Raw genomic sequence first — 17,563 nt, 5'->3', positions numbered from 1 at the left:
GCACCCTGCTGTGCCTGCTGCTGGCGGCGGCGGTCCCCACGGCCCCCGCGCCAGCTCCGACAGAGACTTCGGCGCCCGTCGGGCCCGGCCCGGTTCTCAGCTACCCGCAGGAGGAGGCCACTCTCAATGAAATGTTCCGCGAGGTGGAGGAACTGATGGAGGACACGCAGCACAAACTGCGCAGCGCGGTGGAGGAGGTGGGTGCGCCCGGAGGGCTCTGGGAAGCGCGAGCGTGCGGGTAGCGGGAGCAGGAGAAAGCTGTGCAGGAAGCGCTGGCCCGGCTCCTCCGTTCTGCGAAGGGGCTGGGAAGGCCGGCGGCAGGTTCAGAGTGATCTGGAGGCAGCACGGCGTAATCCGAACTCCCACCTCGTTCTGCCTTCCTGCCAGATCTGGATCTGAGCCTGTCCACTAAGACCCTCTAGGCGGACTCACCCACGGGCAGCTAGCCCAGGGTCTGCAGGCTGCCAGCCACCACCCCGCAATTTTCTTCAGGTGTGTAGTTAGTCTCCCCCCGTTGTAAGAGGATGCTTTCAAGACTCTGGTATAGCGGGACTGTGGTTTTGCAGAGAGGCTGAGGAAGCCCCAGGCATCTCAGGCTCGAGCATGTCCATTGGACTTTGAGCTTGTGACATCTTCCCAAGACACAGGATGCCTGTGGGCACCAAGAGTCCTGAGCTTTGCTGGTCATCTGACTGAGCTTCCTCCATTGCCATGTGGGGCAGAGAAGGAAAATCAGAATCCTGAAACCCAGCAGTGTGAATTTTAGAGGCTGGAGGGTGGGAGGAGGAAGGACATTGTGAAAGGCACCCACCTCCACCCCAAGAGTGCTTTGGAGTCGAGCCTGGGCTCAAGGTCCTCTTCTGACATTCACTTAGCAGGGTGACATTGAGCACATCCCTAAACATGCACTTCAGTTTCCTGTGGGAATTAAATGCCATGATATATGTGGGCACCTTGTATGTAATATATAGCAGCCGTTAGTATCAGATACCCAGGTACCTAGGCAAAACTTTGCCTGGTTTATTCTTTTCATCACATCTTACTATGGATGGCCTCCTCTACAGTGTGTACCCAAGCATCTCCAGGGCTACCTGGCCAGGAGGTGCAGCTGGCCCAGTTCTCCAGCCCAGGTGTGGGGAGCTTAACCCTGGTGCTTGGGGTGAATAGGCATAGTCACTCTTGGGCCCAGCTCTGGCTGCAGCCTGTCTTTGGAGAAGAGTCAGTAAGAGACCAGATGTCCCCCCTGGTGCCTTAGGTGTCTCCACATCCATTTGGGCAAAGCCTCCAATGATGACTCTGGTCTACTAGGAGAAGTTGCTTTCTCTCTTCGCCCTGTGTAGTTTGGGGATACATCCCCTTCCTTTCCACAACAGTCAACTTGGAGTTTTCAGTGAAGGGGACACTGGATTGGGAGCCAGTTGCATGGACAACTGGACCTGAACATCCACTGTATGAGCCAGATTCCAAACCCCATTGACTTTCTGTTTCCTATGAAAGCACAAGAATCATGACATAGAACAATTAAAGGGAGTTGGGAATCAGATGGACCTCACTGTCTCTTAACTCTTCACCTTCAAATTAAATTGAGCTTGTGATCTGGCAGATCATCTCCTTTCCTTCTCTGGGTTCTGGGACTTTCCCTTCTGCACACAGATCCCAGTGAGGCTGACTGGGTCATGGCCACATTTTAATTCAGTGTGAACTTGCCCAGGCAGCATAGTCCTCCGATGGTACCTCCTGGTGAGGGAGATATGGAAGCAGCAAGGACCCTTCAGGCTCTTCTTTGGTCAGAGCAGTTTGGAGCCTAGCAGAACCACTCTATAGGAATTGTCTGCATTGGCTCTGCCTGGGTCCCATCCTTCCTCCCTCTAGACATAGCTCTGCTTGACTTTTCCAGATAGGCTAACTGAAGTTTGCCAGCAGGGAAGACATTAGCTGCCACTGCTATCCCACTCAGTGATTGTTTCTCAAACAGTGTCCTCGCTGGCTGCGGTGACAGGCTGAGAAAGGCCAAACACCTGTGTGGCAGGAGAACGGGCCATGGGAACCAACCTTCCTTTAACTGAACCCAGTGCTGCCAGTTACTAGCAGTGGGATCCAGGCTCTGAAATGGAGGAACTGTCCATCTCTTAGGGTAAAGAGGAGAATTATGAAAGGATGCAAGTAAAGCAACTTATCTGACCATCTAAAATGGGCTTAAGTAAATTTGGTATAAATCAGCCCCCAATGAGGTTGTAAGGATTACGAGAGATTGTTGGTTCTCAAGAAATATTAGCTGTCATTATCATCATGTTAATAGTACTAGTATGAATAATAACAAAGAACTGGTGTCCACTATATAATAGATTCTTAATAGATTGTGGCTATTGGTATTAATTGCCCTTTAAAGAGACTGCCGGAAGTTTCCTTAAATCTCATAAACACAGGACAGTTGCTATTTATTTGTTGTCCTGGGTGAGAACCAAAAAAGACCGGGTCAGATGTATTAATTGTTGACATAGTTGCATCATGAATCTGCTTTCAAGTAACTTCCTGACATTTTAAATATTCCAGCTGACTCAAGCTGTTGATTTTTTAAGGGGAGAAGATGAAGTTAACTCTATTTGTAGGATCATTATTGGAGGAGTCAAATCTTCAAATGGTACAATCCAGGCTGTTCCGATTTTTCCTGTCTTCTTATTCTATATGTTACTGATAAATGTATTTCAAGAATAAAAAACCACTCTCTTCCCCTTCTTCCCCCTGTGCTCATTGCCATGTCTATAACTGGCATATTTTAGAATGTTTTTATCACCTCACCTATTCCTAGGAACCAAGCCTCGATTTATCACTCCAATTTCTCCTACTGTGCCCCTTTAATAGACACACAGATTCAACTAACCATAAATGCCATTTTTAATGACATTCACATTCCTCCTCTGTGAAACAAGACCTATTGGTCCAGCTTAAGTTTTTCTTGCTAGCAGCAGTAATAATTGTGGTTGAAATTTCCATGGTAAACTGTACTTTTAGTTTGCGGTGACGTTAAAGAACTGTTAGCTCATTCTGTTGAAATAACCACTGGTTGAGAGGGAGGTTTTATAAAAAGATTATCTGCTTAGCCCAAAGCAGACTCTAGATTTGGTAACTTGTCAATTATTTGAAAACCAAACTGAAGGATTCAGATTCCCACGGGAGTTTTAAAAACATTAAAACATTCCTATCTCCTTCTGGATAAAAGTTCCTGTAGCATCTACAGTCTCCTACTCTTTTCCAGCTCTGTCTTTTCTAAACATGCCAGACTTTCTCACTTACAAAAAAAAAGAAAAGTCCTTTTCTTGCCCATTCTGTCTTCTATCTTAACTCCATTCCATTTCTGCTCCATTTGGTTAACAGACTCTTCAAACACATGTTATGTACTCTTTCCACTTCTACTCAAACATTCCCCAGCCAACTAGCTTCTTCAAAAACTGCAATATTAAAGGGCAATATTATGAAAGTAGCTATATGTTACACCTTTGCTGGGTGGCAGGTACTGTACTAATAAGCACTTGGATTCCGTGATCCTTAATTCTTGTATTTGCTCAACAAAGTAGAATCGTCCCCATTTTACAAACAAGAAAGCAGAGGTTTAGAGACATCTGGTATCCTGTCCTGCTTTGTGGTAGAGCTGGGACTTGGCCCCACCTTACTTGACTCCAGAACCCTGGCACTTTCTACTGTGCTGCCCTCTGATGATGCTGCGGGCAGCTTTTTGCCTAACCCAGTGGCCAGCTCTCAGTCCTTCCAGATCGATCCTTTTGACTTGTTTGGAGCCTTTATCACCTAGAAGGCCCCTCCCCAGATATAACCTCCCCTAACTGGATTCCTCTCTTCTTTGGACTCTATATTATTTCCCAACTAATCTTCAGAACTTGCCGTAACTCCCCATTGCCTGGAGCAGAAGTTCTTACCTGGGAGCAGGTGGAAGGGAGGGAATACCTCAGGATCATCTGAGAAGCTCATTGGTATCTGAGGTCCCACCTCCAGAAATTCTAATGTGGCAGGTTTTTTTTTACACACACACACACACACACACACACGCATGCACGCACACACATAAAGTTTTGGTCATGGCTCTGGGTACCCTCCTGGTTGAGAACCAGGACAGCGCCCTCTGCTTTAGAACTACCCCTGGAACTGCCTGCTGATCCCTTCTACTTCAGCATCCACCATTTTATCCTGTGCCCAGCATGGACCCTCTGCTTTAGCCTGCAACGCATACCATTCTTGTCCAAGCTGCCCTAAGTTCGCTTCCTCTACACTCATCTCTGTCCAAATGCTACCCATCCTTTGAGACCAGCCCAATCAAGTCTCCTCTTCCTCTGGAAGCCTTTCTCTTCTCTTCTTTGAACTTGCTTCTGGAAATCATCATAATTATGCTCAAACTGGTTTGTATGGGACTCTCCTATATCTCCCCAGTAAAAGCAAGGGCAGAATCATATGCTGGGAAAACACATAATTTTGAGCCAGATGGTCATAAGTTCTAATCCAAGTTTTGCCTCTTACTAACAATGTGATAACCTGAGGCAAATCCCTCACCTCTCTCAACCTTGTTTTCTTCATCTCCAGAATGAGGGTAATAACACCTTCCTCATAGGGTTGCTGTGAATATTCAAGGAGACATGGTAGGTATCTGGTGGAGTGGCTCAGACGAGCTGATGCCCAGACATGGAGGTTTTGTGATGATGATGATGATGATGATGATGATGATGATGATGATGATGATGATGATGGAGGTTTTGTGATGATGATGATGATGATGATGATGATGGTGGTGGTGGTGGTAGTGGTGGTTTTGATGGAGCTGATGACCAAGTTCAAATGTCTCAGCAATCATCTTAGGGTCAAACACAATAGTGACCAATCAAGTCATTTGATTATTTGAGCCTTTGTGCCTACCAGATTTTCTTCCCACTTCTAGTTCAGTGTTTTTGTGCTGCACCAACATGAGAATTCTCTCCCCATATTCACTCCAGCTCCATAAATCTAATTGGAAGGGGTGGGAAAAGAGGAACCTTACCTAGTACATAAGGATAGAGGATAATGATTTTTTTTAAGGGAAATCTTTTTGAGAATTCGTTTTAAGGAATAAAAATAGTCCAGAGTCGAAGACAATAGTGTTGGAAAATTGCCAGCCACCAACTAGAACTTCTCTTTGTGTCTCTCATTTTTAATTCCTAGAAAGAATATCTGATTGGCACAACTAGTTCATAATGTGGCCTCTCTTTGAGTCCAGTCAGCTATGAATGAGTCATTTTGTCAACTGCCCACTGATTAGGGCTAGGGTGGGATGATAAATCTGGACAGGGAAATTGGGTGCAGACGTGAGTTGACTGGCATATCTGGTACAGATGCCATGGAGGCTCACGAGACTGGAGGATTTGAGGACGGTGGCCTCAGAAACCTGACACCAAAGAAGGACATGTGCAAGAAGAGCCAAAAGGAGTGTAGACCCCAGGAACTAGTCCACTGACCTTCTCTAAGGGTCTCTCTGTACCCAAGAGGTGGAATGAGAAAGGAGATATAGCTGTGGCTCCACCTGCAGGGGGAAAAGGGACCTTAGTTTGGGTCCCCTACCACCACTACCACCAGACCCTGCAACAAGGGTTTGGGAGCAAATAGTTTATTTGGGAAGTGATCCTAGAAACACTAGGAAGAAGTGGGAAAGTGAGATGGAAAAGAAAAGCTATAAAAGCTATGCTAATGAGCAGGTTACTGCTAGGGGCACCTCGGGTTCAGTCCCACAGGGGGATCCTCGGAGAGACCTCTCATTGAGGAGAGAGGGAGCTGGAGTATGTTTACCCCCGTAGCCTGTCCCTCACTGAATGAGGATTGTTCCTGGGATGTTAACTTCCTAGCACTTGGGCCCTGTGCAGACTGAGCACGCTTCTGCAGCCAGGGAATACCCTTAAAGAGAGACAGAGTCAGTTGTTGGCAAGTAAGGGAATTAAATGTGGGTGACCTCCAGATAGGCCACAGGGAATGGGCAGGGCACCAACAGCCTTTGTACAAAGGCCAAGACAGTTCAATGGGAACATTCTCAAATCCCAACTCTGCCCTTCACTGAGAGTATTGGGAAGTTATCTAGTCTCCCTGAGCCTTGGTTTCCCCACTTACAAAATGGGACATTAACACTCATCTCGTAGGGAGGTTATGAGATTTATGGCTATAATGTATGTAAAACATTTAGTACAATGTCTTGTTCTAGTGGGTACTCAATTAATGGTACCTATCATTATTACCATTATTTGTAATTGCAGAAGAGGAGAAGTGTTTTTTTTTTTTCTAATGGACTCTGATTTATATCAAGAGAAAATAATTTTGCTCATTTAATTCATTGATTTAATAGATGGAGGCAGAAGAAGCTGCTGCTAAAACGTCGTCAGAAGTGAATCTGACAGATTTACCTCCAAGCTATCACAATGAGACCAACACGGAAACCAAAGTAGGAAATAACACCATCCACGTGCACCGAGAAATTCACAAGGTAGGGGCCATCATGGCCAGCACTTCCCCCTTCTGTAGCTCCCAGTCCCATCCGAGAACTCAGGTCATGTTTACATGTTTGATAGACAAGCAAAAAATACAAATGAAGCTGGCAAAATATAGATTAAAAATCAAAGGGAGTGAGGGAGCTGTTTAAAGGGGAGAAATATGTATCAAAAACCTAACTCGCTTTAGCATTTAAGCAGTAAATTTAACTTTAGGCTTCCTGCCAGTCCAATTCCAAAGGAATGTTCAGGGATTTTTATTGTTTGGAAAAAGGATGCAAACAAGGGTCTACAGAGATACTTTCCTAGTATTTAATTTGAGGAATTTATCCTGTAGGGTTTTATGTATGTTTCAGTAGATTTGAAATAGAATCCTGGAGTCCATGCTGTGGGGAGTACACCTTCTCTGTTTTCTCAGGAGGAACTCAGATGTAATATAGTCTGTCTTCAGAAGGGAAAGCCTCTATTGCCACAAGATTAAAGATTCATTACTTTAGCTGGTTATCCGTTCAAAATTCTAAGAGCAGAGTTTTTCCAACTGACCACATGTCTAAATGTCTCTTGGTCTAATATCTTGCATGAGGAGCAAGCAGGTTAATTCCAGATCTGACTTAAAGAAGAAAACACTGCAAATTTAGAGGAACATAGCATTAGCCTGCCCCCGAGTGAGATGTCTGCAATATGATTTTGACAGGACTTTAAGCTATGCGAACTCCGTAAGCCTGTGTTCTGTTGAAGAGAGTCTGCCGTGCAGATATTCAGAGTCATTGTAAGAGGCTGTAGAGTTGACATTCTGTTGTGACCATCAAGGGGCTTGACCTCTGATGTCATCTCAACTCCTGCGTGTAAGGCCACATAGCTCTCACAAAAGAGCCTTACTTTTGTTCAAGTGCTCAGGTAATGACTTGGTTGAAACAATAGCATTTCTGTGCCATCCAGTATAAAGGGGTCAATTTTCATAGGCCATTGCCTTGACTATAACGTAGCCTTTGTGTGGCTCTTCTCCCACTGCATGCTCATGGGTCCAGCTCCAGAATATACCCCTCCCCCAGATAAATGAATCCTTTAGCATTGTTCATCTGAGGACTGGACGATATTTCCAAAAATCTGAACTGAATCCTTTAGCATTGTTCATCTGAGGACTGGACGATATTTCCAAAAGTCATTTATTTATTTATTTATTTTTGCCAAAACCAATATTAAGTCATTCTTTCTGACAATAGTCAACAGGTTCAGCTGCTTCTTAAAGTTGCTCCTTGTAGATGTCTAATATTTAAGTGTGAGTCCCTCACAGGAACTAGTGTAATTTTGAAAAATTATTTAAATTTCATGATCCTCACTGACCACATTTTTGAGATAAGGATATCAGCATCTGCATTACAGTGTTGTAAGGGTCAAATAACCTAAAGTATATGAGAGTTCATTGTAAACGATAAAGTGCTGTGCAATAGCAAGTTGTTTTTATTATTACTGTTGTTATTGTAATGAAGTTATGTTTCAGCACAGTATAGTGGTTCTCAATTGGATTCTGTGGAGCCCTGTCCTATGCAACGCTTTGTGAAAGAGAGGCTCAGTAGTGGCAAAACACATTTAGAAAACATTGTATGTAATTTTCTTCCCATAAATACAAAAACACACATTAGTATAATAAAGGTTCTCAGAAGTCCTGCATTTTATATGTATGAGACTATGGAATTTTTAAAAAATATAACATTGGTTAATCCTGTAAAAATCTGGCATAGAGTAAGAAGGTAGCATCTCTGCTGGAGAGGAATTATTTAGATAAAAATTTTAAAGTATGTTGATGAAGACATGATCTTTATGTCCTTAGAAATGGAATTTGATCCACTACTACAAATTAGGCTAAGAGTTTACATTTTGTTCTGGCTGCAGGTTTCTGTGATATTAGAGCTGGCAGGAACTTTAATGATCACCTAGAAATGAGAAAATTGTGAATCAGAGAACAGAGATGACTTGTTTCAGGTTATATACTAGATGGTTGTTGGTGGCTGAGCCAAGGCTCAAAGATCACAGATCTAGCTGCTGGGCCAGCAACCTTTCTGTTCCTCATCAGCAACCCAAACATCAGATGTAGGCTTTTGTACAATGTCTTGCTGGGGCAGGAATGGCCTGGGTTCCGTGTCAGATTCTAAGGCTCAGCTCTTAGGTGCCTGTTCCCAGCTGCAAAATCAGAGGCAGACAATAAATAGATAGAAGAATATTGGGCCAAGTCCTCCCTTGTAGTTAAGCACTTTGTTGATGAAACAAAACAATTCAGCAGAATCAGGAGTGGGACAGCTGTAGCTAAAACCTGCTTGATTCTCATGAAAGATGTTCGGTTAGACTCTCAGACCTGTAGCTGTTGAAAAGAAAGTTGACCTTGAGTTTCAAATGATGAGCCCCAAGAATGATAAAAATAGCTAACACTGAATATCTGCTAGGTGACAGGCTCTCCGCTGAGTGCTTTACACAGACCACTTCTTCCCTCTGCATAGCAACCCTATGAGGTAGATTCTATTATATCTATTATTGTAGCTCAGAGGGAAAGCTGTTCATCTGAGGATTGCTGGTGAAACTCAAAAAGAAAAGGGGAGTGGGCATTCTGTCTGGATGCCCCTGCTTCAGAAAATAGAAAAAATATACATGTGGGATTTACCCAGAATTCCTTTGGTTTCATATTCACTGTGCCTATTCTACTTTAGGTCACCAACAACCAGACTGGACAAACGGTCTTTTCAGAGACAGTGATAACGTCTGTGGGAGATGAAGAAGGAAAAAGGAGCCACGTGAGTTCTTACTCCTCTGCACTCACAACTTTGTGTACCCTGCCAAGGGTGACCCAGGCTCAGACCATGGGCAGGAGGTAGCTGACCCTCAGGCACCTCTCCTGCCTTGGTTATGCCAAGATTCTCCAATTCCTACATTTCTTACCAGCCTGATACAATCTGATAACAGGCTCTGCCTCCATGCCCTTTGCATCAGCAAAAACAGGGACATTAAATTCGGTTGTCATTTGCATGGCTTTATCTCAGCCTTGAAGGAGAATAAGAAGGAGTAACTGGTACATTGATTAGGGACCCTGGTCACAGATCTGATACATCTGCCCATATTCCTTAAAGCCTCTGGCTTAGCCTATGCCTTGTATAATTTCAGCCCTAGTCAGGCAGTTTGAGAGTAAGAAAACCTTACGTAGAACCCAGTGGCCTAAAGGGAACGGGGTGCCTTCCTGCTCCAGGCTTCGTTCTTTGGCCTCCTTGTAATTACACCTGCTACCAGTTGCCCGTTACTTAGTCCAAAGGCAGATGAATTTTTAAAATAGAATTATAGAGTCCTAAAGTTGGAATGGATGTCATTTCACAGAAGGGAGACCTGGGCACAAGTCAGGGAATGACCCAGTCAGAGTCACTGCTCTTTAGACCCCCAGGCTAGAGGTGATGCAACTGCACTTTATCTTTTCAGAGAGGTAGCTGGCTTTAGATACAGATGCTTGACAAGGAGTGCACAGGGTTAGCAGTAAAAATGTGCCTCCTCTGTGGGGACTGCAAGGACTAGCCTCCCTGTATCCAGGCACCTCATGCAAACTTCTGATTACATGTTCTTCCTCTCTGAGATGCAGAATGCATCCTTGGCCTTCCAAGGGGATCAAGGAAGGCCTCTTTTAGCCTTATCTCAGGCAGAGGGGACAGTGTACCCATAATAGTCAGAACGGTGTTGTCGATGTGTTGGTAGTCGATGGGCTCTTTTTGCTTGTTTTTGGCATGGTGCTCAGACACTTACCGCAGGCTGCGGGTCCAGTTGGCCATGTGTGATGCTGCTGACCCACCATTCAAGGGATCTGCAGGTTGGCGGGGGCAAACCGTGTGGTGAAATGGAAAGAGCTCTCGCAGTGGAGGCTAAAAGCATGAGTTTGTCACTTAAAAGCTGGGTCACCTCGGTTTCCCCATCTTTAAGTGAGGTAGTGATTTTCACCATCTCTCCCAATTCCGAAAATATAGAAGCCTTTGAAACAAGGACGGCATTGACTAAGGTCAGGAGGGAAGAGATGCCAACTTTCAAAAGTGGGAAGAGAGAGAAGGAAGCAAAACCGAAAATGGACAAACAGCCATAGGGCACAGTCTTGGCAGTGGGAGGGAAAAGCCTCTGTGTGTTCCAGAGTGAAGTCTCTGTTTGGGGCCCCATGAGGGAAGGAGGGCCTGAGTAGAAGCAATGGAACAAAAAGGGCGGGGGAAACAGAACTCACAGGACCTGTGAGTTCGAAAGAAAAGCTATTGTCCTTAGGTTTAAAAAAAAAAAAAAGTGTGTGATTGCACAATGGCAGAGATTTGCTCTGGGGAGCTTCCCGGAACCCAGAGGGCAGCAGCCTTCGCTGGAGGCTCAGGTGAACATGTGACCTTCGACGTTCACATCCCATGCTCCTCCCTCTGCCCCCCAAGTGAGGTGATTGTGTCAGGTTTTGAGCCCTGTGGTGGGGGAACTGAGGCCTTGAGAGTGGTGGGCGGGCGAGAGACAAGATCTCAAAGATGCCAAGAGCGTGCTTGGGTCAAGAAGCAGCTGCCTACGTGTGTGTGCAGCAGCCAGTGAGTTTGTACTAGCCTTTCCCAGTGTGCATGGCCTTGTGTGCTCATGTGTGTCCATGCTCCTGGCTCAGCTGGGAGGCCCAGAACCTCCACGCCTGCTCACGCCATCTCATATGTCCAGCATGTGATGCTGGACATACATGTGTCACCCTTGTGCAGTGCACAAGCTGAACCCCTGTATACATGGTCCTGAGAATGCAGGAGGTTGACAGGGAGAGATGGATCCAAGAAACCCAGAAGGTAGCGACTCACCAAGTTTTTCTCGATTCCTGCTCAAGCTAATAACTCACTGGGTTTCTCTATGAGAATAAACTCCAATTTGAGTGGCTGGAAGGGAGACCTGGGGCATGCTTGATCAGTGTCTGGAGAACCCCACAGGTCGTTAGAGAACAGACTGGTGATTTTTCAAGTCATCTGTGAAAGGGATGTCATATGTCCGAAATGATGGCTTGTGTACCTTACCATGAAGCCTTGCTCACTGACAGAGTGGCTTGCCAAGAGTCAGAGAAGCAAGATCTAGTTTCAGAAGCCCACAGAATTCTTCTATGCAACTGTTTTTTGGTTCCCAGAGCACTGTGGTCCTCACACAATCGAATGGGGGCTCGAGCATCATCTGAGAGATGCTGAGCAACTTTTTCTGAGTAGGAAGCTGTGAAGGCTCCTTTGCCTTCAAAGGAACTGTCACCACTGTCCCATTCCATAGTTTTATAATGCAATGATTTTTACAGTTGGCTCTGGAATGCATTACATGCTGAAGAAACTTTCTCTTAAATGGAAAAGGGAGATTTCAAATACTGTAAACAAGGGCTGAATTTTCAGGATTTAAAATTCCCAGATGAATTTAATTAAAAATAATCACCAAGCACCCCATATTTTCCTTTCTGCAAATGCTGGTATGTGTATTAATATGTATGGTAACCTGAGGAGGCCCATGGAAAGTTACAGACGGTAACACTATATGCCTGTCTAGAAAATTTAGCACAGCATGTGCAAGGTATTGGTCTGTTTTTACATTCAAATGTGAAAGGGGAAAAGGCCATTGCAGCTTGTTATTTCACCTGAGTGCACCAGCGATGGTGATGGGCTCTGACGTCTTTCTGTGAGGTTTTTGTGTGGCGCCCGCGGCCTGTCTCCCTTCACGGGCCAGTGCGTGGCTGACTGATGTGGTGCCGCTTTTGTGCAGGGTAAGAGTAGGTGGAAAACTGTGTGTTGGAAGCTAGGGAGTGGACAAGCCATTATGCATCAATGGGAAGCCATCGTTTATAGCACCGTGTTCTCAAATATGAGGAATCTGGCCCAATTCACCAAGACACCATTATGAAGGGACATGTCCTCTAATTAAAATACAGCTCACAGCTACATTGCTTAGCATGACCTGCATTTGTTGTTTTTTTCTGTTTTCACATTAGAATATGATTTAAAAGAGTTAAGTCCACTTGTTTTTCCAGATGAATATACTTTGTTTGAATCTACAAGTTCAATCACATTACAACTAACTCTAAGGTCTTGGTCAAGATTTCTGAGGCCCCAGACAGACAAATTTCACTACCAGAATTATCCAGATAGTAGCAGTTTGAGTGACCCAGTGACTCTCTTGTCCCAGAGACTGATCAGGGCTGACAGTCGCTTTTTGACCTGACACAGTGGACTGTAGATAGTAACAGTGGAATTCTCTACAGATATGAACCCAATATCTTCTCTGTGGTGAGGATGCTTGTCTGTCATTTGTGTTGAAGACCGGGAGAAGTGGGAAGGTAAACTGTGGCTGCACGTCTCGGAACTTACTTTTTGGTTTCCCATTAAACAGTAAGCATCCCGTCACTTCAGAGCCCAGGGAGACCCAACAAGAGCGTGGGAGGAATAAGGGTGTTGAATGACTGCCTTCTCCATTAAGCCTCAGGTTCTTTCTTGTCCCAGGCTTGTTCATTCATCACAGAGTAAACACAGGTGGGGTGCTGGCTTTGTTTGCTCCCTATGCCCTGATTTCTGATGCTGGAGTTGCCTTTATCAGCTTAATGGAATTGTAGAGCATGCCATGATGACAGGTTGTTGGGAGTTTATTTTAACAGAAATGCACTAGGGGATGGCATGGGCCTGTTAGAAAAACTCAGTCAGTTCCCAAAGGCCCTGCCTCTGGGAGTGTCCAGCTGGGCGAAGGGAGGCCAGGGCGGCCAAGTCCCAGGAAATGGAGCCCTTCCCTCTCTGTCAGCCTCAAGGCAGAATGAAGAAATCTAAACCTGATGCGAGGCCCACCTGGGGTCAAACTCTGCTATGACCCTTAGAAGTTCTATCCTCTATGATGAGGTTTCTTTCTATATCAAATGGGGCTGATAATCTCCAGTTCACAAAATTGGGTGATATTCTAGTAAGATAAGGTTTATAAAAGCTCTTTGTGTAAGGCTCATTATTATTGAAAAGTAATTAAAACTGCATTCTAATTGGCTTCTCCTCCTGGTTCCCAGCAACCTACTGCCAAAAAATAAATGTGCCTGTTTCTCCAAAGACATACAGATAGATGGCCAAAAGACATATGAAAATATGTTCAATGTCACTAATCATCAGAGAAATGCACATTAAAACCACAATGAGATATCACTTCACACCTGTCAGAATGGCTGTCATTAATAAGTCAAAAAACAAGTGTTGTCGGGGATCCCCATGCACTGTTGATGAAATTGCAAATAGGTACAGCCCCTATGGAAAACAGTTTGGAGGGTCCTCAAAAAATTAAAAATAGAATTACCTTATGATCCGGCAATTCCACTTTTGGGTATTTATCCAAAGAAAACCAAAACACTAATTCAAAAAAATACATGCACCCCTATGTTCACGGCAGCACTATTTACAATAGCTAAGATATGGAAGCAACCTAAGTGCCCATCAGTAGACGATTAGATAAAGAAGTGGTGGTACATATATAATAGAGTATTACTCAGCCATAAAAAAATGAAATCTTACCATTTGCATCGACATGGTTGAACCTAGAAGGTATTATGCTAAGTGAAATAAGTACCATATGATTTCACTTATATGTGGAATCTAAAGAACAAAATAAACAAACAAAATGAAAACAGACTCAGTTACAGAAAGCAAACTGGTGATTGCCAGATGGGAGGGGCTTGGGGGGCTGGGCGAAAAAGGTGAAGGGATTAAGAAGTACAAATGGGTAATTACAAAATAGTCATGGGGATGTGAAGTACAGCACAGGGAATATAGTCAATAATATTGTAATAAGCATGTATAGTGCCAGGTGGGTACTAGACTAATCAAGGGGATCACTTCGTAAATTATATAAATGTCTAACCACTATGTTGTACACCTGAAACTAATATAAAATAACATTGAATGTCAACTGTAATTGAAAAATAAAAATTAAAAAGCATGTATCAAACCATCATATTGTACACTGTAAATACATACATTTTTGTCAATTTCAGTAAATCTGGAAAAAATAAAATAAAGTTAACTCTCATAGTTAAAAGAAAAGAATAAAAAATAAAAAAAATAAATGTGCCCAGAAGCTGAGGACATGTAAGTACTCCACGGGCCTCTTTCCATTGATGTTTACAGCCTTGGGCTAAGTTCTGCTGAGCCCGCCTCACCCTCTAAGTAGAAGCTCTTTGTTCCTAGACACGAGGTTGATTCACTTGCTTGCTGTTCTTGTCCTTGCAAGTCAGATGTGTCTGGCTGGGTGTTGGGGATCCAAACAGAAGGAAGGATAGGCCATAATAAATGACAAGAAGAATAGATGATGATCAAGTGCTGACAAGTTCTAGGATGGGCCTCAGGTTGGCAGGATGTAGACGGGCTTCTATAGAAAACAACAGACTTGTGGTTCTAATAGTGATGACATAGTCTGGTATAAATGTACAGTTCCACAGTCCTATAAACCAGACATTTGGGTACATTTGTGTCTGTAGATTTGTATTTTGAGTTGACTTGATGATTTCTGGCCAAGTATAAGGTCCTCATACCTTAATCTAATAGGAAAAAAACTATAGGGAAAATTGAAGAGCTCTGGATCATTCTGAGAAATGGGTAAACAATCCTCAAGGAAAGAAAGTTGATGTAGATAAGCAGTGTTTCAGGAGTAGGTATATTGGGGAGGCTATAACCTGTCTATATTAAATTGTACTCTCCTCAACATAAATATCCTTCAGGAAGGAATTCATTAAATATATATGATTTCCACATCCAAAATAAAAATATTGTGAAGTTAATAAAAGAGTTTCGTGTAGGTTTTATATAAGTTGATATAAAAAGATGTCAATAAAATGTTAAGTGAAAAAAAGCAATTTCAGAGCAATATATATACTATATCAAGTATATAAAAGATACCTTATATATACAGTATATCAAATATCTCATTTTTAGAAAAAAAGTATTCATAAAAAGGCTTAGCAAAATATATACTAAATCATTAAGAATAAATATCTCTGGAGGAACTAAAATTTGCAGAGACGTAGATACCTATTTTTTTATGTTTTACAAAGAGCTTGCAAATTATTTACAATTTTGCTATAACCATTTATATTTTTGAAAGATTTTGCAAGTATTTCTATTGCATAAATACTGGAAATTAAATTGCTAAGTCAAAGGGTGTGCATATATAAAATTTTGAGAGATACTGCCAAACTTTCCTTCAGAAAGTTTGTACTAATTTTATTTTTAGCAACAGTTTCTGAGACTGTATTTCACTGACCCTCACCTACAGTGGGTACTACAGTGGGTACTACAGTGGGTGATCATCTAGATCTTTTTGTTTATGTTTCTTTGATTATTGATAAAGTCAAGGGAAATGGCTGTTTGAGAATTGTAAGTTGTAGCAAACATAGAGTGCTCCACAGATTTATCTCATCCCTTCCTCCCTTTTTTAGGGAGAAGGTCTGTTTTGCATTCCAGTGTGGGGCAGATTACGAAGGTGTGAAGTTCCACTGGGAGCTGTCTGAGTGTTCAGTGTCCATGTGAGATGGCTAATGGGGCTGTGAGTCACGTCAGGAAGTAGGTGATGGTAACATGCAGGCTTCTGCCTCCACCCTCGTCAACACAAAAAGACAGGCACTCCCTCCTTCTTTCTCCCCTGACCTCACAAACACCCCCAAACACATGCCTGCTGATAGGAGAAACAGTTCAGTGGCGTGACTAAGGGCTTGGGCACAGGCAAGTTAAGTTCAAAGTGCAGCTTTATTGCTTATGAGCATTGTGAATTCGATTAAGTTCTTTAATTGCTCTAAGCCTTAGCTTCCTCATATATACAGTGAGGTTAATCAAAGTACCTTCCACACAGTGTTATCATGAGGATAAAGTAAATAATCCTGGTAAAAAACAGTAAGCAGTCAGTAAGTGTAAGCCACTCATTGTTATTAATTACTCTTAAAACATGGCTATCAAAATTCCCAGCATTAATTAAATAACTCATTCATTTATTTGTACATTCACTGAGCACTTACTGTGTGTCTGGCATATAAGTATAGAAGACAGTCTCTAGCATCAGAGAGTGCCCAGGCTGGTAGTAGCCTAAAAAAAAAAAAGATCACTACAATGTGGATTCATATTTTCTAAGGCAGAGCTTATACAAGGCATGGTGGGAACATTGTGCAGGCACCAGACGAGTTGGCCAGGGAAGACTTTGTCAGGAGACAATTCTCCATGGTCTTTAGAGTTTCTGCTCATTTTATAAGCAGAGGCACTAATTGTCCTTTTGCTTCAGACTATCTCTTCAAAGATATTTGTACAGCAAGCAGCCTTGGAAGACAGCTCTCCCTCCTTGGCAGACGGCAGATTTGCTTGTAGTCCATTATAAACGATTTGGGTTCTCTAATCTTGACATTCCTCGGCTGTGATGCACACCCAGTGCCCTCACAGCATCCATCTGGGCCCCTGCCACATTGCCATGTGGGACTTGGGGGCAAGAGGAACTGAAACTCATGCTGCTACCGTGCTGTCAACAATAAAGTTCTTTCTCTCTAACCCAGCAGTCTTGTGCCTTCTACTGGCATGCATGAAACTGTGGAAGAAGGCTCACTTCTCATCTTGCAAGTGAAGTCTCAGACCCTTCACACTTATTGGCAGGCTTCCTGGAAGAGGTGGCAGTTGAGTTGTATTTTGAATGATGTCTGGGAATTCTCGATTGTGGGGAGGAAGGGCATTCATCGTAGAAGGCTTCTGTGTTCAAAGTCAAGGAGGCAAGTGTAAATAAGAACATGTCTGAGGAACACTACATAGTTTAGAATGCCAGAGCTGAGAGTGTGCTTGAGGGAGCAGTGGATGAGGCTAGCGAAAGGCAGGAATTAGATCAGGAAGGATTTTGAGAGCCCAGCCAAGGAGTTAGAAATACATGCTGTTAGGAACATTCCATGCATCTGAAATGTTTTAGTGTGCCCTATACTGAATACATAGTGTATTGAGGCTCTGCAGTGTCCCCAGAGGAAAGAGCTAGGAAGACATGGTTTGGATGGCAGACACATTGGTGGG

At 43.5% G+C, this 17,563-nt stretch overlaps 1 protein-coding gene across 1 annotated transcript in view; it reads left to right on the top strand.

Annotated features, from left to right (window-relative positions):
* The first annotated feature begins 6 nt into the window (after nt 1-6).
* Nucleotides 7-17,563, top strand: part of DKK3 (dickkopf WNT signaling pathway inhibitor 3) — a 43,612-nt gene continuing 26,055 nt past the window's right edge. The window contains exons 1-3 of the mRNA XM_015596403.2: nt 7-197; nt 6,371-6,508; nt 9,215-9,298. Coding sequence (XP_015451889.2) covers nt 132-197; nt 6,371-6,508; nt 9,215-9,298 — 288 coding nt within the window. The 5' untranslated portion in view covers nt 7-131. The remainder of the gene's footprint in view (nt 198-6,370; nt 6,509-9,214; nt 9,299-17,563) is intronic.

Source organism: Pteropus alecto, unplaced genomic scaffold (genome assembly GCF_000325575.1).
Source record: "Pteropus alecto unplaced genomic scaffold, ASM32557v1 scaffold461, whole genome shotgun sequence".
Taxonomy (NCBI): domain Eukaryota; kingdom Metazoa; phylum Chordata; class Mammalia; order Chiroptera; family Pteropodidae; genus Pteropus; species Pteropus alecto.
This window is presented reverse-complemented; position numbering and strand designations above follow the sequence as displayed.